Source organism: Candoia aspera, chromosome 1 (genome assembly GCF_035149785.1).
Source record: "Candoia aspera isolate rCanAsp1 chromosome 1, rCanAsp1.hap2, whole genome shotgun sequence".
Lineage (NCBI taxonomy): Eukaryota > Metazoa > Chordata > Lepidosauria > Squamata > Boidae > Candoia > Candoia aspera.
In genome coordinates, this window is record NC_086153.1 from 14906272 (window position 1) to 14931031 (window position 24760).

A 24760-nucleotide genomic window follows, 5' to 3' on the forward strand; every position below is an offset into this window, starting at 1 on the left:
GTAATGCATGCTATATGCCAGCAAATTTGGAAAACACAAGAATGGCCATCAGACTGGAAAAAATCAACTTATATCCCCATACCAAAAAAGGGAAACACTAAAGAATGTTCAAACTATCGAACAGTGGCACTCATTTCACATGCCAGTAAGGTAATGCTCAAAATCCTGCAAGGTAGAATTCAGCAGTTCATGGAGCGAGAATTGCCAGATGTACAAGCTGGGTTTAGAAAAGGCAGAGGAACTAGAGACCAAATTGCCAATATCCGCTGGATAATGGAAAAAGCCAGGGAGTTTCAGAAAAACATCTATTTCTGTTTTATTGACTATTCTAAAGCCTTTGACTGTGTGGACCATAACAAATTGTGGCAAGTTCTTAGCGGTATGGGGATACCAAGTCATCTTGTATGCCTCCTGAAGAATCTGTATAACGACCAAGTAGCAACAGTAAGAACAGACCACGGAACAACAGACTGGTTTAAGATTGGGAAAGGAGTACGGCAGGGCTGTATACTCTCACCCTACCTATTCAACTTGTATGCAGAACACATCATGCGACAAGCTGGCCTTGAGGAATCCAAGGCTGGAGTTAAAATCTCTGGAAGAAACATTAACAATCTCAGATATGCAGATGATACCACTTTGATGGCTGAAAGTGAAGAGGAACTGAGGAGCCTTATGATGAAGGTGAAAGAAGAAAGTGCAAAAGCTGGTTTGCAGCTAAACCTCAAAAAAACCAAGATTATGGCAACCAGCTTGATTGATAACTGGCAAATAGAGGGAGAAAATGTAGAAGCAGTGAAAGACTTTGTATTCCTAGGTGCAAAGATTACTGCAGATGCTGACTGCAGTCAGGAAATCAAAAGACGCTTAATCCTGGGGAGAAGAGCAATGACAAATCTCGATAAAATAGTTAAGAGCAGAGACATCACACTGACAACAAAGGCCCGCATAGTTAAAGCAATGGTGTTCCCTGTAGTAACATATGGCTGCGAGAGCTGGACCATAAGGAAGGCTGAGCGAAGGAAGATCGATGCTTTTGAACTGTGGTGTTGGAGGAAAATTCTGAGAGTGCCTTGGACTGCAAGAAGATCCAACCAGTCCATCCTCCAGGAAATAAAGCCAGACTGCTCACTTGAGGGAATGATATTAAAGGCAAAACTGAAATACTTTGGCCATATAATGAGAAGACAGGACACCCTGGAGAAGATGCTGATGCTAGGGAGAGTGGAAGGCAAAAGGAAGAGGGGCCGACCAAGGGCAAGATGGATGGATGATATTCTAGAGGTGACGGACTCGTCCCTGGGGGAGCTGGGGGTGTTGACGACCGACAGGAAGCTCTGGCGTGGGCTGGTCCATGAAGTCACGAAGAGTCGGAAGCGACTAAACGAATAAACAACAAAACAACAAACAGGTCTGGCTGGAAAACTCCTTGGTAACATCTTGAAAAAATTGGTTTTTGACTACGCACAGTAATCACTGTGGAAGGTGAAGTTCAACAGATGTGAATTCTTTTTCCCCCCCAGAATCCTTGTCTAGAAAGAACTAGGTGAGCACTTCACTGGAAATATGTAGATAGCAGATCAGAACTAAGATCAAGCCAAAAGCATCTTCCTGCCCAAATGGAGCTGAAACGTTTAACATGATGTTTGGGCAAACTGGTTCACCCCTTTTAGGGAGCAGCGTAGCTAAAGGCATACTCAAATGACGGGGGAACCTTCTCTATTACCATCTTTGGAAAAGCCAAAGAGTGGTATTTTTAAAAAGTTAAGAAATGATCTGCTGCCACTGCATGCCCCCCATTCTTACCATATTCTCTCCACCCCACCAATTAAATGAACCTCTTTGCTACCTATTTTCTTCAATCTGCCATCCGTGAATGATAGAAGAGATATGCAACCACTGTCGAAGCAATTCTAAGTATTTCTTTCACAGATCTCTTGCTTATCTGTGTTCTGCTCTGGTTTAATTACATAATGAAAACAAATCAGCTGCTCTGTATTAGACAACCTGAATCAGTCCAATTTGCCCTCTCAGAGCCATAAGTAAGGCTGCTTCGTAAAATCATCAATGCTTATTTGTTCAGGTTAAAGGCTGCTACAGAAAAAGGCGGCACGTGGAATGATAAACTGTAAGTTGGCTTCCGGTGGGAATGACGGAATGAACAGCTGCACTCGTGGGTTCAGCAGGCAGAACTGACAATGTAGTAATTTTTTTCGGGCTCAGGCAGGTTTTCCTGAAGCCCAGAACATTCTCTGGATAAAGGAAAATACCTGGAATCACCCCGTTTGTCTTCCGGACAGCTGCTTGCAGCCAGAAGATTGCAAACAGCATTTCACGTTCCACTGGTAAGAGCCAGCTGGGAGGTGGGGATTTTGTCACTTTAAGGCACGCGCTGCAGCCTTAAAGGGACACTAAGACTGGCCACCCCATTTCTAAATCACCAATTTGTGTGTGTGTGTGTGTGTGTGTGTGTATATGTATGTATGTATATATGTGTGTGTGTGTGTGTGTGTGTGTATATATATATATATATATAAGTATATGTACCCCAAGAGATGATGTGCCCAAAGTATGAGAGTTTAAGCCTGGTTATCTTCGCCTCTAGAGAACGTTCTAGTTGCATTTCTTCTAAAACTGATTTGTTTGTTCTTCTGGCAGTCCATGGCGACCAGCGGAAAAGAGGAAGACCTTCAGTGCGATGGGTTGATACGATTACCACAACGACGGATGCAAACACTGGAACAGTCAGAATTTTTTCCCCTTTCTTTTAATATAAGGGGGAGGAGTCACTGTACTTAGTGATTTTTATTATGTGTTAAAGTGGAATGATTTATAGAAATAATGTGGTGTTTTGGTTTAATATAGAATAAGGGATTGATTATGGAAATTTTTGTATACTCTTGTTAAAAGTCGGAAGCCGCATCTTTTTGTGAATTTGAAAAATTTTTCTCTTGTGTTTCCACACCTCTTTAGTTTTTTTTTCTTTGTAGTTTTTTGCTTTCCTGTAGTTTTTATTCCTCTCTTGAAACTTAATTAAACTTACTACAAAAAAAAGAAAAGAAAAGAAATGATAAACTGTAAGTCAAACAAAACAGAGCAGAGAAAAAAAATAAAAACCTGAACATTAAAGACCTGACTGGTTCATTTGAATGACTGTGTGAAGTCTGTCCTGGCACTCCGCCTCCCAGAATCACAGCCCTGAGAGGTGGGGCTTTCTAACATCTCCATTCTGTCATCCTGGCTTCTTGCTTCAGGGAAATCCTAGTTCTCAGGGAAACCAAAACCCTCCTCTCCTTTAGCTCTATAAATGTTTCTCTTTCCTTCCTCCAAGACAATTTATTTGTTGTCCTTTGAATTACTTCCCAAACTGCCCATCCTATGCAAGATAGCGTAGTTCTATGAGTCAACCTTCAGGACAACTCCCTTTGTTCATGAGTACTTGAATGCTAAATTAAAATTCTCTAATAGAATAGATGCTGGACATTGTCTCTTCCCCCTGACATTTTTAAAGTATTCTGTGATACAAAACCACCTGGGGACACTGTCTAATCTCTAGTTTTAAAGCAATCAGTAATAGCTTGATGAAGAGGTTCTTTAGATAACTTACCTTCTTTACTTAAATTGTACTGCTAATAATAGGTTAGCCTACTCCCATTTACATACTTTACTTAACATACAGCTGTTTTATAATATATCTTTACTCCATTTTCAAGGGCGACTTCATATTTTGTTAACACAAATCTGGGGGATATTTAGATTTCCCATCTACAATTTATTTTTGAATCACTTCAACATTTGCCTCATTCCTCAAGCTCATGAAAATTACAAAGATCCTAATAGGTGTTTCAGGCTTTGCTCTATCAGTTCTGGAAGTTCTCTGCGATTAATTCTATTTCTATATTTGTCATTATACCCCTCTATTCAGGACTCCATTAATACTGAGTAAAAAAATGAAGATATTTTAAACACCCAGAAATCTTTCCTCCAGAACACCTTTACAGAGAATGGTAAAATAATTTGTAAGATAAAAAGAAACATACGTGGACAATTACCACCCTTTACAGAACACCACCACCAAAAATCAAGCCTGAAAAATGAAACTGAATATTCTACATTCCTGGGGAAAATATATAGCTCACAACAACAGTGTTGAACGGGCTCAGCTGTAAAATCCAGCCATAACAGAGGCTTTTCAGGGTACATTTGCCTAACACCCATCACTCAGTTCTCTTGACAAGACAAAGAGGCCAGAGGTAATGACTAGAAAAGAGCAGCAGACACAAACCAAGGGGTAGAGGCTGGAAAATGATAATGGCAGGAAAGTTGCATTAGAAAGATCTGTTGCTACAGCTGAGCAACAAAGAGGGATAGGGTTTTTTTTTGCCAATGACATATATCTATACCCATGATGGTTACCAGCAGCTTTAAGTTTAGAAGTAATGAGCATGTATGTATCACACATTAGCTGAGTAATGTTCTAAAAGGTGTAAAACAAATAGTTCTCTGGATGAGGCTGCATGAAAAGAAATTGCTCATACAGGTAGGCCCCATGAGTGTTTCACTGAAAAAACTTGACTATGTGTGAGGAACCACATGCATAAGAAGGCCGCAAGGGTCTTTCAAGGAACACAGAAACGCTACCATGAATTAATGGGCTGCATGATCCTCACTTGCTTTCAGTTAAACCTCACTGTTCTCAAAATTCTCTGCTAACACAAATGGGAAGCTTAAGACGTGACTTGATAATCAAGTTCCTCCTTCAGAATGTAACGGTTTTAATTACTAGCGGATGTGTCATTTTCTTCCTGTCTTTATAGTATCTCAGTGGTTGAGCACATGATAAGCAGGCAGGAACTCTCACATTTAATTCAGGGCATTTCCAGTTAAAAAAGAATTAGGGTGGCATCTACATAAAAGTTTGGCACTGCGATATCCGATTCACTCTTGAGGCACTCAACAGTTTTCCTAAGTTATCTTCCTGAGGCTATTTTCCTAAATATTCCATTTTCTCCAAGACTGATTTTAATGAAGGCTCTTTTGGAAACTGTAGCTTATGTGAGCTACTGAAAAAGGTATGCTTTGATTTATGATACTACACTCCTTGCTTGTGAGACACAAGTCCAGCTACATGGATAGTCATGGGGACAGATCATGAACTAGATCAAAAGTAGCTACACCTACGTTGAATGCAATGGAAGAGTATGGCTGAGAGGAGAAATCCTTTCATCCAATGGGAAGGGTACTATTAAGGCTTCATTTTAAAGAGTTGCTAAGGAGACAAATGTTCTGCTCTGAATTGTCCTGGGGAAGAGATCTGCAGCCAGGAAGGCAGAGATGTGTTTTGTTACATATTTACTGGAGTTCTTTCCCCACTGTGCACCAATGAAGAAGCAAAGCTGTAGACAGTCATAAATGTGAAGGTTAGCATGCAGGTATGGATTAAAAAAAAGAAAATCTGAGGCAACAGCAATTGAATCAAGCTACAATTTAGGCAAAATGTATTTCCTTTCCAAGCAGGGATGCCTGAGAACTTTGTTTTGTCTGTATTTATAAATGAACAGTTCCAAGCAACATTTTATTTATTTAATTTTTATTCCGCCTTTATTATTTTTATAAATAACTCAAGGTGGCAAACATACCTAATATTCCTTCCTCCTCCTATTTTCCCCACCAGTCCAAACTGGCTCAAATTTTGATGATTATATGGAAATTAGAACGTAATTATCTTTTGAGTTTTTTCCTCTGTCTCAAATTCTTGGTTCAAAAATGGCATGCAAAAATGTATACATGTAAAGGAAAGATGCATACAATAATGAGCATATCAAGAAATTCTGCATTGAAAAATAAATGTGCTATCACATGATTCTAGCCTTGGAATCCAGACTGTGGCATGCCTGGCCCCTTAGTGCCAGTAGGAGAGAGCGTTTCTCCCCAGTAAGAGTTAACCCCTCTCTACCCATAGAACAAAGTTTCTAGATTATATATAAGTGAAAAAAGCTTTCTTAAGATCACTAAAATAATGTTTCCTCACTATTTTTTACAGCTCCCCAGGGACAGTAATTTGTTGGGAATCTGGAGTGTTGCATTCTTAACACCTCAGAAGGGTGCAAGCATAAAAAAGGACAGAAAATATTAAAACAATATTCCCTCCTTCTAAATATTTCAAACACAAAGTCCTGGGAGAAAAACAGTCTGCAAAATCTACCTCCTCACTTTTCCTTCTTCTCAAGACAACATATATATATATAACTGCCACATTCCATATTAATGAGAACGGTAAAAAGCAGAGCTACTGCAATTTACCAAAAAAATATAGCTGATATGATCCACTACTTAAATTCCGGTGAACACCACTTGATTTCCAGTAATAATAAAAACCCAAATTCCATTTAGTGTTCATTTGAGCAGTCAGGATAAAGTCATTTCTTATTATCTTCCCACTGTGTAAAAAATAGCTTGAAGGTAGGAAGTCAGCAAGTGTTTTCACAAAGAAGTAATTATCAGGAGTGACATTTTTACTGCTGGCGTGCCATAAGGCGAGCCGTGCATTTGGAAGGACAACTTGCTGAAGCAAAATGACAGGCCGTGCCATGACATTCCAGCAAACCCCAGACAGTATTTTCCTGGCGGTTGGGTTTGATGGACCACTTCTCATTAAGTCCAGGGTCTAGGCTTCAGGTTCATGCCAAACTAGTCAAATCCAAAAATAATGTATAAATTAACACTGGAGGGTGGGAAAGGACCGACTGGAGAGGGCAAGCAGCTGTTCAGAACTGTACCAGAAAGGTTCCGTACTCTGGCTCTTGCTTCAGACAGAACTCAGACAGGGGTGAAAAACAAGGAAGTTAAAAAAAAAAAATTAAAATGGCATCTGTGATTGGGCAGTTGTGGCCATCTTGACTTTGGATGACCCATGGATGCCCCTGTCAAACACAAGTTGACCCAGTATCTGTCAGCCCTTCAAGGTAGATCAGACTAGGAAACCAAAGTCATGCAAGCCAATACTACTTTTATAATAAAGTTATGGTAACAAAATCTTGCAAGTCTGAATATGCTTCCCCCCTCCCTCCCTTTATCTTCGTGAGAACTAGAGGCGTCTTGTTTGAGATGTTTTCTCAGGTTACGGTTCTGCTCCAGACTCAGATTCCTTTTATCTGACCACTGTCTTGGTAGTGGCTCTTCCTCCTGTTTCTCAAGGTTATTCCTTCTTCCCATTTCAGTATCTTAAAGGTAGGGGGAGAAATCTAGGTGGCATAGCAATGGTTTGCCAATATTTTCCAATCTGCATTCAATGGCCTGTCAAGAAGCCTTGACGTGGCTGCCACGGAACACCTCTGTGTTTGCTAAAAATGTGGATGATATATCCTAAGTTGCACATGCACTTCAGAATCCAGGCTTATTACTGTCATATGAAAAACTGGAGAATGGAATCTAAAACATACTCAATATGGCTGTGTGCAGCAGGGAAAAGGCAGCAGTGGCAGGCAAGAAAGTCTTGTAGAGAGTGCATCTGCCGTTATTGGACTTCCATTGTTCCCACAACACAGTTGGAAAAGTACTAAGTGAGAAGGTGAGATGCTGCTCAGTAAAAGTTCTCAGACAGGAATGCTGCCTTCTTCTGAAAAGTCAAATGAGTCAAGATATTGGAGCGTGAGGGAGGATGGAGAGAAAATGTGTTGATGTATGTATGTTTGTGTGTGTAAGGAGGGTGGGAAGAGATGATCTATGGTGAAGAACCCAGGACTGTACTACCTTTTTACCATGTTATGGTTTCAAGAATTACTTAAGGGAAAACAGTGTGTAGTCATAGCCTCTCAAGTAGAACTGATAGGCAGCAACTAAATCTGTTAGGCTATGTCCCATTCACAGATGTTTGACTTACTTCTGAAAGTTTCTCTCTTTGTATTTTAAATATTCTTGCTATCTGATCCAAGCCTAACCAGATCAAATCTTAGCCTATCTTACCTCACTGGATTGTTTTGAGAATATGGTATAAAGTCAGTGTACAAGCTCATTGCAAGAATAAAAAAGGTAGCCTCATTGCGGAGTAAACAGACCCTACAGATGATATAGTCCAGCCCTCTGGGGCACAAGAAAACCTAATAAACCATCCTCAAGAGGTAGCTGCCCAAGCTCTTCTTGTAAACTGTTCCATTACTGTACAGATGTTACTGCAAGGAGGCTTTTCTTTACATTTAACCGAAATAGTTTACAAAATAGTTCTTGACCATCTTATGGGATCCTTTTATCTGCCTAAACATGGATATTGTATCTCCTCTCAGTGTTCAAGGCAGAAGATCCTAAGTTCCTTCAAGCTGTCCTCACAGGGCATGTCCTCAAGGCCCTGAACCCTCCTACTCTAACTTGTCAATATTTTTCTGGAAATGTGGTACTCAGAATTGTACACAGTAATAAAAGTTTTTTTAAAAATATATTCTGACACATTTCATTTAGTGTGCATGATGTCAAACTAATTTTTAATGTCCATTCTGAGAGTTTGGGGGGCCTAAGCCCAGAAGCATTACTTTTCTGTAATTGGGCCAACCCTCTGGAATGTTTGATTGGCCACAACTTTAGTTGCCTTCTGGAAGCAGCTGAAAATGATGTATTTTCAGAGTGTGTTTGGGGGTTGAAGCCAGACGCTGTTCTGATTGTAAGTTTTTGTATTCTTGATTTTTAATATAATATATTGTTCTGTCATATGCTGTGAGCCAAGAGTACATTCATATTTGCGGGATATAAAAGTGAGTGATCAATCAATCAATCAATCAATTTTCCAGTTGCATGGCTTAAGCCAAGTGTCACAGCAGAGCTATGCTCGTATCTTGCCACACTCTCCATCAAAATAGTGGGCATCACAAACTAGAGAAGAACTTCCTGGTGGGGCTTCATGAGTTGGAAAGAGCCATCCAAGACATCTAGGCCAGCATCCCCTGCTTAATACAAGACATCTAGATTCAGAGTTAGAGAACCCTCACAGATGGCTGCCTTGTTTCTGCTTGCAAAAAAAAAAAAAAAAACCTCCAGTAGGCTACCATCCTCTCTGAGTTAAGTGGTTTAGTTATCAAATCATTAAGAAATTTCTCTAAAGTTCATCCCAAATCTTTCAGGAACTTAAGCCCATGAAATTTAGTCCTGCCTCAGAATGAGCAAAGCACTAGATTTTGCCTCCTCTAGGGAAGGATCTTCTAAGTGGTTAAGTGTGGCTTCATCTCCCACCCAGTTCTATCTTCAGTCTTTCTTCACAGAACCTCCTAATAATATTCACACCTTCCTCGGGACGTAGACTTATCTACACTCTTGCCAAGGGGTATTAATACCAACCAAGTTATTTCTGAAGACTTCAGCCCTCTATTCTGCTTAAAATCCCATTACTGACTTCTTTATAACTATTGATCTATCTAGTCTAGCATAACGTAATGCCAAAATCTGTCTTACGTCCCCATCAGAGAGATGACTTTACAATGAAAGATAGAGCATTCTCATACACCCCTTGGCTACCTCAAAATCAAGTAAGTGCAGAACACGGCATAGGAATTTCCCCTTGAGAATTTCCCCCCAATTCTCTTCCATTTGCAAAGGAAATTTTAAACCAAATTCACTTTTCTCAAATGGAATGAGAACTGTTAAACTATACACTGTAGTCTTTCTTTAAAAAAAGAAAAAAAGCTTCCAAGTTCTCCAACAGAATCCTTTATCCAGTCCCACAATTTGGGATTATTTAACTGATGATGCTTGGGATTGAACTTGGAATCTGCAGCATTCTAGACACTCAGCCAGCACAGATACTGTTCCTCCTACTTCTGGCTTCACATCCATTTTAGCTGAACGTATAACACTTCACCACAGGACAGCAAAGTTAACAGAGTGGTCTGGCTTTATGATGTTCTATGCAGAACCTACCTTCCGGCTTCTGAGACACAGTGTTAGTTCCATGGTCCTCCGGAAAGCCTAACAGATGCATTAAGATACATTATTTTATACATCCTCACAGACACACTATCCCTGCTTTCCTGAAATTGTGAAATTTGTGATTTAAAAAAAAATCTGTTGAGAGCGGGTACTTATATGTAGGACAGTCAGTAAAAAGTAATTTATCATCTTCCTGCTTCAGTAGGCGCGCTACCAGCCAACTCTCTTTCCACATTCATCATGCAATCATCCTATTATTTGCATATTAATCAGGCAGTGGACCATGAATGAACAGCATCCCAGCCAACTGCTGCACTGTCTCAGGAGGAAGGCTCAGTAATTATCATAGATCAGTGTTATGATGTGGTAATTGATTATAACATCTTTCAGTTGTCCCTGGGGAATCCCAGTGCTAGTCTAGCTCAGGGCCCAAATTTCTACATGGATATCCTCTCTCTCTCTCCCTCTTTCTCCCGCAAAGTATTAGAAGGACAATTGTATTCTTTGGCTCTACCCCCGCCCCCCGGCCTCTCCATGGGCCCCCTCCCCAACACTGGTAATTAGTGCACATTTTAAATTTTATTTTAAATAAATAAAGGTTGAGAGGGTGGCAGAAAATTAATTCTCTTGGAACAGATTATCAAAACATAATGAGGAATTCTCTGTGGAAGTTCTGCGCAAATTGCATTGAAACAAATAGGAGGCCACGCTAGCTGGTTTACATCAGGTAACTTTAACCCATTGTTAAAGCTGCTATTCATTATTTATATAGCACCTAAAGTTTCCAGGCACTGTACAAAGATTTAAAAAACAAGCAGGGCCAGCCATGCTGACAATTTTATAATCTAATTATAGGCATGAGAGGAAGGAGTAGGGGTGGGGGGGGAAGCAAGGCAAGAGTAAAGAATATAGGACAGGGCTGATACAGGCCCCTCCAGTCTAGACTCCTGTTTCCTATAGTAGCTATAGTTCCTGTGGGATTGTATTTAACACAAAGGAACACAATCCTGAATTTAAGACAAGTCTTCCCCCCCGCCACTCAAAGAAAAATTATGCAGGATCCCTCACTTTTTACATTACTAGATTCTTACTAAATTTAAGACAACCTTCCCATTTTAATGTTGGGGAAAATCTATTTTTTAGATAAATAGAGTAGTTAATAGACCTTAGACCTTAAAGACGTAACCATTTTGGCTATAGTACCTGATAGCTTTATCCTTTATGAATTGAAGAAAGATGCTCTTTCAAAGCATCTGAATGGGGACCAAGCCACATCAGGGAGCTCCACCATTTACCTGTGTATTGGGAAAAGAACCCTTTCATTGGGTTTTGATATAATGACAGACAATAAGAGCTATATAATGCAGTACTTGCTTTGACAGCAAACCATTGTTAGGTTTTTGAGACAATCAGTATTCCCAAGGGAGCCGATTAGGACTACCATACCTAGCCTGCAAAAAACAACAACAGCAACAACATTCAGACAATCATTAGAGTGCAGCAAACAGCTGGAGTTCTCTGAATCTTTGCTGCCATCTAATGGTCATCCAGATTTCTGCAGGACAGATGTGACAGTCCTATAAAGAGGAAAACTTTTTCATCCATGAAACTGGATCACTTGCTGCTTGTTTTCCTAGACATAAAAAAACCACAAAGGTTTAATGCAGTCTTTTGCAGTGTTGTGCAGGCATGTTGGTTGGAAATTCTGAGACTTTTTGTCCAGCACATTTGGAAGTCACCAGGTCGAGCAAGGCTGGTTCTAACTGGTGGTTTTTAATTTTTAATAACTTTTAATCCCTTTTTCATTTACATGATATGTTTGTGGAGATGGATTGACACAATAGCCCAAAAGATGGCTACACCTCACAATTTATATGAATAGGTTGTGTTAACAGGTCTTGGCAACTGTTAACATGGCAGGATGTTCTTATCTACAATCCCATGGAATCAGTGATGATGTGCTACTGGATGTTGACACCTTCCTACATTTGCTTACTGAATATGCCCCTCTTGCCCCTGCCTCCCAACATAAAATGAAATAAAGCACTGCAAGCTCTGAGGATTGTAATTGCAAAGTTTTTGTACAAAAGGCAGTTTTCACTGCTTTATTTAGGTACCAACTGACAGACTAATTCTTGTCCCTTCAGCAAAAGGGCAAATGCAACATCTGCCAGTTGATTGGCACTATTTTTAGGATCCCAGTTCCAAATAGGAAAATGTGGGGGAAGGAGGGGGGAGAAAGGGGAAGAGAATCAGATATGGAACAAAAGCAACAGTTGAATCTATGATTTACATTGGGAAAATGTAAGAACAGTGGTAGTGAGAAAGATAAAAGGAGTGATAATTTTGCCACCTGTTCTTATTATGACCTTTTTTCTAATATCTTTTTTCTGAAGGTAGATGTTATTGCAGGGAAATAAGTGGGGGGGGGGACTGTTGTTTTGAGGAACATTTGCTATGTCAAAATGCCAGGGTAAGGATGATTTCAGCCCAGCTTAATGTGTATCTCAGCTGTACCTCTTCAGATCCCTGAAAAAAGCCCAAATTCCCTGCATGCAGAAACAATGGTGGCCAGGGGAACAGTATGCTACAGTCTTTCCCCCTATCTTGCTAGTTTTCAACGTCAGAGGAACAGCATGTACAAAGAAGCCGCTAGCAACATGAGCCCAGCCTACGTGAAGTCTCATGGTCTAGACCAGTGTTTCTCAACCTCGGCATGGCTGGGGAATTCTGGGAGTTGAAGTCTGCACATCTTAAAGTTGCTGAGGTTGAGAAATACTGATCTAGACTGATCATTTCGGTGAGAACTCTTCTGTGAGGGTATATCGCATTTCAGTGAAATAATTGGTTAAGTTGCTGCCAGGTATTTCCTCTTGTGTGTGTGTGTGTGTGTGTGTGCGTGTGCGCGTGTATGAAAGACTTGCCTTTTAAATACAGTATTGCTCTGGAAATGGACTTCCCTATAGGGCCAGAGAACAGGTTCACCCAGAATCTTTCTCCCTATACAAGAGTCCCCAAAGTAGAATATTCAAAAGATGCTGAAAAGATGTAAGCTCCTACTTTCTGACTCAAATGGAAAGGACCAGCTTTTCTGTATGATTCTGCTACATATAAACTGGGCCCAAGTTTTGCAGAAGAAAGTTGTAGCTTTCTAGACTTTATGCTGCTGCACTGCAGATCCAGGATGGAGCTAGGGATCAGATTGCTTAGATGCTGCTTTGCATCTTATTTCCTTCAAGTCATAAAGCTGTAGCGAGAAAAGTTTAGTGTGTCCACTTGCTATGTATACAGCTATGCATAACCTTTTTACATGGAGGTACGTTTGAAGGCTAACTCCCAATTAACTGAAAGAGACTGACAGTTGCATGGATACGTAGTGAAATCGAGTAAAACAGTCTTGTGCTGTGAATAATTCTTGCATGCTTTCAAATTCATGTAGAGGGAATAGGGAATTGCCTTGAAGGGCAGGAGGAAGAGCTGCAACCAAGGCCACAGTCAGATAAGAGGGGCTTGAACCTGGGCTAAGAAATTAGTTTGAGTAAACATCTCAAACGGGCCCTTCCCGAGTTCAAAGATAAAGTGAGGCAAAGGGAAGCACCTGCAGACTTGCAAGATTCTGTTACTATAGATGTTACAATAAAAGTAGCCCTGACCTATATGGCATTGGCTTCTTAGTCTGGTCTACCTGGTTGGACTGACATCTCTACAATCCCTCACAATGTAGCATTAAGATGCCTTGAAGTGGTACAGTCCCAAACTGTCCATTTATATATGAATATAAATTCATAAATATAAATTCATATATAGAAATTCATATATAGAAATTGAATGAATGAATTTTTACTGTTACACGTTAAGCGGTTCTGAAGGGACTAACACTGAAATGCTTCTGGTTTTTCCCCCACTAGTCGTCCACATGGTTCATCCTGTTCACTTGCTCATTTAATTTCAACAGTCACTGGCTTTGATGGATTACTCTCATGGGAGCTCTATACACTAAGTCTCCGAATTCTTTATTTTCCAGGACATAGATGTAAAATTGCTTTGTGGTGAGGGAGACTCAAGACATATTTGTAAGAAAACCAAATTCCTGACCCTGGATTACGTTAATGCTCTGAAGCAGTAGGATTTAAATATATCCCCCGTTATTATTTATATATCCATACGTAATGTTTATATATTGAAGGGACTTGATTATTACGAGTCAGCTGAGAGCGCAAGGGCATTTCCACTTCCCGACCCCTCACAATGTAGCTTTGACGACTTGTAATCATCTCCCCTTCTGCCATTCTCGAATCAGTGCTGACCAATTCATCTAGCTTAGACACTGGCATAATTTCTACCCAAAGAACTGAACAGATTATCTTTTCATGTGTTTTAGCTATACTACACCAGAGCTGGAAATAAATGGCTTCAATGAAGGAGATAATAATCAGGCAACAGAGTCTACTCAATCTCAGTAGGGGATGGGATGGTTGTTTCCTGGCTGCATCTATTTACAAAGCCAAAATTCAGCAGCTGAAAAACTTCAGACTCAGGAGTGATACAGATAGGTTGGGAAACCCCATTAAATAACTCTAACTTGATTAATTGCATGATTACATCTGCACAAACCACTTATGAGAAAAGCAGTAGTTTTAACACAGAAACATACTTTGTTTTGCAAGAGGGCATTTGAAAAATTATTCCCCTTTCTTGTTTACACAGAAGGGAATGTTTCATCTAAGATAACATTTGTCATCTGCAGTTTTTTTTAAAAGTATTTCTATTTTTAAAAATCCTGCCTTAAATTGAGAGGACAGTTAATTCCCATTCAGTTAACATGACAGAAGAGAAATGTCTAACTTCTAATGATTTCAAACATTCTTAAACCAATCAGCCAATTACAGCATGGTTGCTTAAGCAGGGATGAGGAACCTGTGGTCATCCAGATACTAATTCACATACAGTACAATCAATACCAGCCAGCATGGCTACTGGTAAGGGATGATGGGAGTTATGTCCAATAACATCTGGAATTTTGCAAGTCTTTCATTTCTGTTTTATCCATTATGAAGCTTGGCTGTCTAAAGTATGCAACTTTTATTTTTTCACAGCATGATTTTCTACTTGTAATCCTCATGTGAGGTTGGGCTAAGACCACCTTTCTCAACCTTTTGGCCCTAGAGGAACCCTTAAAATATTTTTCAGGCCTCGGGGAACCCCTGCACATTCAGGCTCAAATATAGGCCAGAAGCTCCAAAATTATTATATTGGTTTCATGGGTAGGCTTATATTACAGGCATCCACAGTGTTCTTAAACTAAAAATAAAGAATAGAACTTGCCTCTTTAATGTGAAGTTGCCTGAATTTGAAATGATTTTTTAAATAGTGATCTCCCAGGGAACCCCTAGTGACCTCTCACGGAACCCTAGGGTGCCACGGTACCCTAGCTGAGAAACCCTGGGCTAAGAGGTAGACTTGCTCAAAATCACCAGGGCATGGTAACTGGAATCTTGCTCTCTCAGCAAAAATCAACTATGTCAGAATTTGTGTTTTATCCAATTTTTAAATGTGTTTGAAAATCTATTACAAACATTTGAGGAAGTATAGAACACACGCACCACGGCAGTTTCCCTAAATTTCTTATGCATGAAAAAACATGTGTTATCATTTAGTCAAAGCAGCTTTCTCCAACATGTTGCCCACCAATGTGTGCTGGGACTAAGCTTCCAGTATTCCTAGGAAGCATGGCCAACTGTCTTAGAAAAATCCTTTATCTGAGTTCTTGGATATACTATCAATCAAAATGCTTTCCAAACTGAAAAATTCGTATTTAACCACTAGACTCTCCTGGTTAAAAAGCTTGGCTTGGCTTGATGAATTACTCTACATAATACTGGGCTACACAGACCAATCACCTGAGTCAGCATCAGACTGTCTTACGTTTTCACAAGAGTGGGCTATATAGTTTTGTTCATTATTTAGTTAAAAAAGTCTTTCAGGATTGCTCCTCAGGACTGTGCCCTCACCCAACCGAGAACATAACAGTAAATTGATACTGCAGTCGTGATAATTTTAAGCATCCAACTTTTTTTTACAAATGTCCTTCAAAGTTATGGAAGATTGTTTTTATATATGATAACTGCTGCAAGATTATTATATGTACAAAAATGAAAAGACTCTGAAATACCCACAATTGAACAGTAAATTGATACTGCAGTCATGAGAATTTTAAGCATCCAACTTTTTTTTACAAATGTCCATTGAAGTAGTGGAAGATTGTTTTTATATTTGATAACTGCAAGATTATTATATGCACAAAAATGAAAAGACCCTGAAATACCCACAATGGAGGAACGGCTGATGAAGATGACAGAGTTAGCAGAGATGGCAAAATTGACTTGTCTGATTAACGAAAGGACAATAACCACATTTATTAGTGACTGAAAACCCTTATGGACTTTTTGCTGAAAAAAGAAAATATATGAACTTGTGATTTATGGGTTTGATGATTAGAAAGGGTAGACTATGGAAAGAAATAAATTATGTTTTACCCTTAGAAAGAGAGGGTAAAATATAAATGTACTTGTAACTGCTGTTAAGAAGATCAGAAGCCGCTTCTTTATATCTTTTTCTTTTCTATTTCTTTCTTTGCATCTTTTTTTCACTTAATACTTTACTTACTTCTTTAAGAATTTGTATTGTTTTTATTCTCTAAAAAATTACACACACACACACACAAATGTCCATTAAAGAACCCATCTTCTTTGCTTTAGGGATATAAATCTTGCTGACTTTTCATGTTTTACTATACCACAGTAGAATCAATTTGAAGGCACCATCCAAGCAGCAGCAATAATCCACCCTCAAAATCTACTTTTCACCCCACAGCTCCCAGTTCCATTGCTTACCCATACAGAAACACCCTGCAGTCCCACCAGCAAGGAGCTCTCTTATGCAACCAAGGCTAATGGAACCATATGCCAGAGCCCTCAAACTTGAATGCTTCTGCTTGCAGTTGCTAACTAACCGCAAAGGGCTTGCTACTGTTCCCCCACTTCCAGCTTCACAGTTGATCCTTGAATGTGTGTGTAAACTAACAGATCCACTAGCAGATTTCAGCTCCTTCTCCATTACAAAATGTTAGGTTTGGAATTGCTGGCACCAGGATGAAAAAATTGTAGACCACAAAGCCAGTAGGTTATTTTTGGAGCAAATTACAGGTGCAAAACAAAGTGCATCTAACTGGATTTCACATTTCTGGCTCTAAAAGGCTTCAAACCAATGTACTCTGCCCTTAGCTTGTTTCTGGGCCAAGCCACCACATTACAATGGTTTGCCTCACAGTCCATTCTCTGGGTCATATCTTAGATGCTAGATTCAAAGGCTTCCAAGCATATTGTTTCTTTACTCAGAATTCCACAACAATATCATTGGAACTCTCCTCCAGCATTTAGGTCCCCACCCAAGATTTGTCTGTAGTTTTGAGAGCACTTCAGAAATTGGTGCCAACCGCCTAGAGTCCCTCTTTGTGGAGGGAGATGGGCAGTGATAAAAATTTGATAAATAAATAAACTTGTAATTTTAATATGACAGAAAGGAAAATGATTAAATACACAAGGGATAAACATATTAACTATATTTAATTAGTTACATTTAATTGTAATATCAAATTTAATTCAATTTAGTTTTTGTCCTGGTCTTGTCCAGTTTCTGAAGTATAGCCCCAGCATGCCATTAGAAGGCCAAGCATGGCCTTCAGTCCCAAGAAGATTGCACACCCCTCCCTTAAATCATGCATTTGCTAGTACCAATCATCCTCTGGCATTCATGCATAAAGCAGCATTTTCATAGGCAAAGGGTTTTTACATTCTTTGTCTTAGACGAGCCTTGTGGGAAAGGATTTCACAGCTCTTGGTCTGCAAAACAACAGTGGAGAGGCAGAGGCCTTCTCCAGGCTATGTGGGAATGGGAAGATAGGCCTCCTGGGCCCAGAGTTAACAGAGTAACTGTTGGACCAACTACTGTTCCCCAAATAAATGTTTTCTTTGGAGTAAGAATTTTTTCTTTACAACATTTGTGGCTTAAGTGTATTATATAAAGTGACTACAAGCTTGCAGCCAGTAATTTGGTCAGTTACTTAAAATCAGATCTGTGGTTTCTTGCCTTTGGAGGTCTTGGCCATGTGCCTCCTCTTTCTTTTTGACCCTGATCATATCACTTGCCTTCTCCTCTCCATGCTCCTTCCTGCACGGGTCTGCATCATTCTTTCTCCCAAGCTTCTCTCACTATCTCCCCTTTCCCGCTGCCTACTTCCTTAGTTGGGTATTTCTTTTCCCTTTCTTCACTCCTTTCCAGAATCTGAGCAATCCAGCCAGTGGCAGCCAATGACCTTGCCACCTGACCCTCTTCCCTGTGATACTAGAGGAGTTCAATTAATCACTGGAAGAGGCTGTATCAAACTGTACAATACAAATGATCTCACAGGTGATTTTAATTTTAAAAACTCTTTAATTAGATTCTCCAACCCCTTCCCATGACAATTACACACTTCTAAGCACCACAAAGCTTGAAATGATGAATGATACCCAGGAAGGAAGATAAGCATTTGCAAGTCTCATGAGATGCCCAGAACTGTATCCACGGATACAGAGTTCCAATTTCAAACACAGGGAAATCCTTAATGATAACACTCCTAGGCAATGGGTTTGCACCCACAGCCCATCAGAAAGAGCACAGAGATGAGTGAGCCAGGCTGCTTCCAGCTTTTTGAAGCCCACAGGCATAATAAAAGATTTCTCTCTCTCTCTCTCTCAACACATGAAAACAAAATCAGGCACTCCCCCTTACCCCACAGAGTGAGAAATAATTTTTGAAGTGAAAATAAGAAGCAAATATTTGAGGTTGCCATTGACTTCGTAGGCCAGGCCACATGGCTCTCCATATGAGATGTATCTGGTCATTTCAATTTTCAGGCATGCACTGGTTTACTCTGCCATCAGCCTGTTTTCCAGTATGAATGCTAAAACATGAGAGGGAAATATTACATTTAAGATTACTTTTGATGGCTGAGTTCATATACCAGGGTAGTCTGCACTAGTTAAAATGTGGTTGGGCAGTCTGTGGTTCAGCATACAATGGGAATCCAATGATTGTCTTACACATGGTTGAGGTAGGCCATAGTGTTAAGCCACAGGATATTATTTGTTTGGGCACAGCATGTTATGTGAGCCAAAGAGTTTCATTAATTCAACTTTAGTATGAGTTTAGCCAATATATTTAGAAAACTCAAGATCAATCTAAAATACTTCAGCTTTTTAAAAATTGGCTCATATGGGCTACTTACTTTAGGCATTTCTGGTTTTACTGCAGTACGTGATGTTGGCGTTTGTCATGATTTGTATCATGTATCATACACACAAACACAAGGACCTGAATTCTGTATCTATGGTCTGTTAAATAATCAGCCTTAAAAAAAGCACTTTACAAAATACCATTATTCAGTTCAGTTAATGGACAGTCCCAGCAATCCTGTTCTCACAGTGGCCATCCAGATGCCTCTGAGTGCCCATCTCCCATCTTTATTCCCCAGCAACTGGGTATTTGTGTCCCCAACCTGGAACTAACACCGAAACTGAACACTACTTGGGTGATCGGGAGGCATCATTTCCTCCCTCTCAGGAGGAATATTATGGAAGAAAAAGGCAATTTTGGCTGCGTTCATCAAAGGAGCAACAACAGTTACCGAGAGACTGTCTCTTCCCTCCCTCCCTACCAAAATTAACACTTATTTCCAACTGACAGTTGTCTTGAGCCTGCAGAGAAGCAGATTTTGCACTCTTCTCCTAGTCTGGAGGTGGCTGCTTTTTTGACCTCCCAGCAGAACTTCTTGGCAAGGGGTCTCCAGCTATTGGATGCTGCAGAGAATTTTCCTCAATTGCAACTCTATCCCAGCAAGACTGCCAGCAAAGTTCAGCTGATCATAAGAAGATGTGAGTGCCATTTACCATTAAATCTCTTATTCTGACCTTTACAAGCTGGTTTCTTGCTTTTCCCTTCCCCTCTGCACCACTACTCTTGAGCATTTTATCTTTTTACTATGAAAACTTCAGTTTCTCTCTCATACTTCTTTAATTTATGCAAGTTGTTGGGATATTTGTTTGAAAAGTGGGAATAAACCTAAGAATTTAAGGCTTCCCCCATGGCTCCATGCTCCTATTTAATTTACACAGCAACTTGAAAGGTAGTGAAATCTAGATTGGGTAGGAATACATGCATAGGATTTCAGCCTAACTGAGCTTAGATCCAGCCCTTATCTTTTTGCAGATGCTATACACCACCCTGGAAATCTCTGAATTGAAGAGGAACTCATCAATGTTTTAAATAAATGTTGTTCAACACACATCTATAAAGCACTCCGTTTTGTTGTAATGACTTTTCCAGTTAATTCTGCTGGGAACATCACAAGCATCAGTTTAATGAATCTAAGATAAAATTCAGAAAAGCTGAATTCCAATAATTTGGAGGACTAGGAGGGACACATATACAAAAGTTATTGTAAGGGTAAGAAATCAGAAGGGAATCGGTATGTGTGTAAATTCCATGGAAAACTAAAAATGAGGAGGAAACAAAAAAAAAATCACGACATTTTTCCTTCTGGTTGTACCACTACCACCTATTTATTCAGAGCCCAAAATGCTTCATAAACAACCTTAGGAGTCTTACAGTGTTGTTCTAGAGGCTGTCTGCAGACTTTTAATTTCTAAAAATGTTACGTGATTTGTGAAATTTTAGCTATTGTGACAGGTGACGTTATGGTTCTTCCCCTTCCACCCATACCATATTGCTCTTTTCTATGATTCTGACATTGGAAAACAAGCTATACAACAAGAAAAGGGTGAAGAGTTAAACCTGATAATTTAAATAAGTACAAATAATTCCAGGAAATGGAAGGCAGCTTTCTAACACATCAGAAATAAATAGAAGTTTCCCCACCACCATCACACTTACACACCTGTTCTGTTAGAAAGAGAAACGTGTAGCACAACAAAGCAACAGATTTCATAATGAAGCAGCTGATTACCTGAGCTTGCGCATCCCTGCTGAAGAGAGTCTTGCAGTGATGACACAGAATGAAGGACTGGAGAAAGAAAAGGAGGAGGATAAGAAAGAGATATGAGAGAAGTTACAATGTGCTAGCAAAGCAAGCCCCAGTAAATGGATCAGGCTGATCAAAGGAAAGCAGCATAATCAAACTAGCTGACCTCCATTTCCTTTATGCCAGGAGTGGCAAATCTGTGGTGCTCCAGATTAGCTAGACTGCAAGTCCTCATACTCCTGACTGTTGGCCAGACTGGCTGTGACTGATGGGATTGGGAAACTATGGAAACCTAGTAATTCCCAACCAAGCATTAAATTTGGATCTATCCAAATTCCCTATCTATGGTCTGGTTCAGATGATATCCACCTGTACTTGCTCTTTACACTGAAGGGAAGAGGCAGGATTGAGTTTATGCAGATCTATCTAATTAGGAATCAAATTCCTTGCCCCTGAAAGCCTTGGTGTTACATTTTTATAAGGCAAGGGAAATAAAATAATGTCTTCCATATGTTGAGGGAGTAAAATTGCCGTTATTCCTGACTTATTGGCCTTGTTGTCTTGGGGCTGATAGGAGTCAGAATTTTAACACCATTAGGATAGAGGTTTAGCCCTGATATAAATAAATAAGTGTGTGTGTGTGTGTGTGTGTATGTAATATCCAACATCTGTAGAGCTAAGCTGAATTCATTTTCAATTCCAGTGATGTAATTCATTTGGGCCTTATTAGACCCAAGCATGTCATACCAGGTATGAATATCCAAAAGAGCCAGTTTGGTCTAGTGGTTAAGGGGCTGGGCTAGAAGCCAGGAGTCTGTGAGTTCTAGTCCCGCCTTAGGCATGAAAGCCGGCTGGGTGACCTTGGGCCAGTCCCTCCCTCTCAGCCCAACTCACCTCACAGGGTTGTTGTTGTGGGGAAAATAGGAGGAGGAAGGAGTATTAGGTATGTTCACCGCCTTGAGTTATTTATAAAGATAATAAAGGCGGGATAGTAAATAAATTAAAAAAAACAAAAAAAAAACCTGGGAGGCTGGGGGAAAAAGCAGTTACCTTGCCTCCAGCCTTATCACACGCACAGGGAACAGGTTATCTACAATGGGCCTTCGTGTAAGCTTCTGAGCAAGCCCCAGATTTGTTGGTAGTTAACCATGTGGCTCATGCATGTTGAAACTCCTCATGACAGACATTATTTCACACCCAACATGTAGATTCTCAGATAGCCTGGATGGGGAATCTACTTCTCTAATTCATTCTGCTTCTCAGAAAGGATAGGTTCCAAACAGTTAAGAGCGTGTCAATGTGTTTCAAAACTGACACTGTAATAAGCGTCCAGATGGACAACTGACCTTCCTCACTGAGGACAATTCTTCTCAATTGATGAATGTCAGAAAAATTCCAGAAACAAAACAGAAAAAGCAGACAGTAATCTTATGATTCAATGTTAACATTTCCTGCAATTGCTGATGTTCATCAAAAGACTAAATTATGAGACTTAGGCAGTAAATTAGGCATTCCCTTGTGACAACCGAAGACCTCTAGGTCATATTTAAGGTATCAGAAGGGAATTAAAACTATCTGTCCCAGCCCAAGTTATTGCTGAGCTTCTGCACAAGCAAAACTCTATCTTCCTTTCATACTTCTTCATTCCATTTCACTCCCAAATAGAAGATAGTTGAGTAATCCACCCCAAATGTACCACCTTTGACCTAGTATTAGGGAAGCACTATTATGCCAATTTTCTTTTCCCAGTGACAATTAAGAGATCTTTTCTTAAATCTTAAGAAATCTTAAATCTCAGAAATAGGGTTTCTTGATACCCTTAACTAGTTTGAATATTGAGCATTTTGGTAGCAGGGTTTCTAGAGATAACACTTTGGATCCAGCTGAGATTGGATCCTGACTCTTACAAACTCTGGGCTGATATGAAATGGATGTACTGATTCTTAGAGATGCCTAGGAGGCATTCTTGCTATCTGCGTTTTACCTTACTGTGCCAATCTTTCCAAGCTAGTTTTGGGAACACCCATGGCAGGGGTGAACAAACCATGGCTAAGGGGCTGTAGGTAGCCCCAACTCCCCCCCCCCTTTTTTGCCCCAGTTTCCCACACTTGCGCTGTGTAAACTCTCACGTCTCGATGCTATGTAATACTAAGGGCAAGAATATAGGTTTCTTAGTTTCATGTACGAATGTATTTTAGACAGCCAGACACTTTACAGAAATGATTACTTCAAGGCCTCTCAGCACACACACATACACACTCCCTAATTTTGGCAAAAGAGGGAGGAAGTGGCTTTGGGTGAGGATGGTCTGCAAAATAATCTCTAGGCCTTATCCTGTTTATTCTTGATGATGTTACTGGAAGTGTGACAGTAGATTACTGACTTAATCAGAATGGATCCAAATTAAAATCAAATCAATTTTGAATGCTTGACAAAAGTCCTCTTAGTTAATCAGATATACAGGAGTCTGTTTGAAATGGGGAGGAGGGAGAACCAAACCTCTTCAGGTTTTTAATTAAAAGCAAGGCCTCCCACAGCCTAATTCATTAATTAACAAAGACCAAAGGTTTGCTTTGCAGGTTGAAAGAAAGGGAAAAGATTGGGGGTGGGAGTGTTGCGACCTGAGTTCCCAGCAAGCTTCAAGGTTCCCAAGAAGTCCCAGCATTGAGAAGCATGGCAAAGAAGGATGGAACCTTAGTGTTTTCAGAATGCAAGCTACTTTCATTTGTCCCAAAATCTCTCAGGACCTCCTTAGGAAGCCTGCTTTCAATTTTTAAGTATTTTAGGGAAAAACACCTCCTGCCTTAATGTGGTTACTAGAGGCACGCCAACCATTGTCTGTTTTGGGACACAGTGGATTCAAATAAAGGTCAATGGGGATAACTACAGCCCATTCCAATGTCTGATGCAACTAATATCCACAGTTCCCAGGGCACTAGCTGTGTTAATGTTTTGCAACAGGAATAGTCTTGTGGCATCTTGGTGGGCTTATGTTATATAAGTTTAACAGGTCACAAAGTCCTTTGCTGTTTTTATCCCTTTTATGCATTTCACATGCCCTTGTCCTCATCCAAAAAAAAAAAAAAAAGGAATTGTCTTCTCAGTGTAAGGAATTGAGAGATCTGGGTCTTAAAGTGCAGACTGGGGACAAAGTGATCCTCTAAATCAGTGTTTCTCAACCTCAGCAACTTTAAGATGTGTGGACTTCAACTCCCAGAATTCCCCAGCCAGTTGAAGTCCACACATCTTAATGTAGTTGAGGTTGAGAAACACCGCTCTAATTGAAAGGTTAAAAAACTTTAATGGTGTGATGTGATCTGAAGTCCAGTAATGCTTGTTCTTTTACCTTGGCCTTGGGGCTGCCCTTGAGATGGCAAGACTCCCTGTCCGAGTTCACCATTTAGCCAGAGCTGCATACGGATAAATGGCTCACGCCCCTTCTGCGTCAACTTGCTCCATGGCTTTGGCCGAGACAGCATGTCGCTGACACTGCCTTGGGACAGACCCAGCACCTAGAAGGAAACAACCACAAGGGAAGTAGAATTAGCAGCAAATTTAGGCTTTAAACAGCTCCAACAAGAACAAGATGCACAAGTATTTGCTCAGGCCTGGGATTCTAGATGGCAGCCTTCTCATTATTAGAACCAGAAGTTCACAGCTTCTTTCCTCAATAAATTCATGCTAAGTTCTCCTCACCCAAATTTTCTTTTCCAATTAATTTCCAAAAGCATTTTAGTGCTTCGTGCTGCTGAATGAGCTGAAGAAAGA

At 40.1% G+C, this 24760-nt stretch overlaps 1 protein-coding gene across 5 annotated transcripts in view; it reads right to left on the reverse strand.

The window, feature by feature from the left end:
* CUX1 (cut like homeobox 1) overlaps positions 1-24760 on the reverse strand; it is a 344892-nt gene that overhangs the window by 76679 nt on the left and 243453 nt on the right. For 2 of the 5 annotated variants that reach the window (XM_063297953.1, XM_063297935.1), the window contains 2 exons: positions 24339-24504; positions 20978-21034 (listed from right to left, as the gene is read on the reverse strand). The exons of 1 other annotated variant lie outside the window; for it this stretch is intronic. In XM_063297953.1, the coding sequence (XP_063154023.1) occupies positions 20978-21034; positions 24339-24504 (223 nt within the window). The remainder of the gene's footprint in view (positions 1-20977; positions 21035-24338; positions 24505-24760) is intronic. 2 more of the 5 variants (XM_063297970.1, XM_063297944.1) reach the window with 1 other exon arrangement.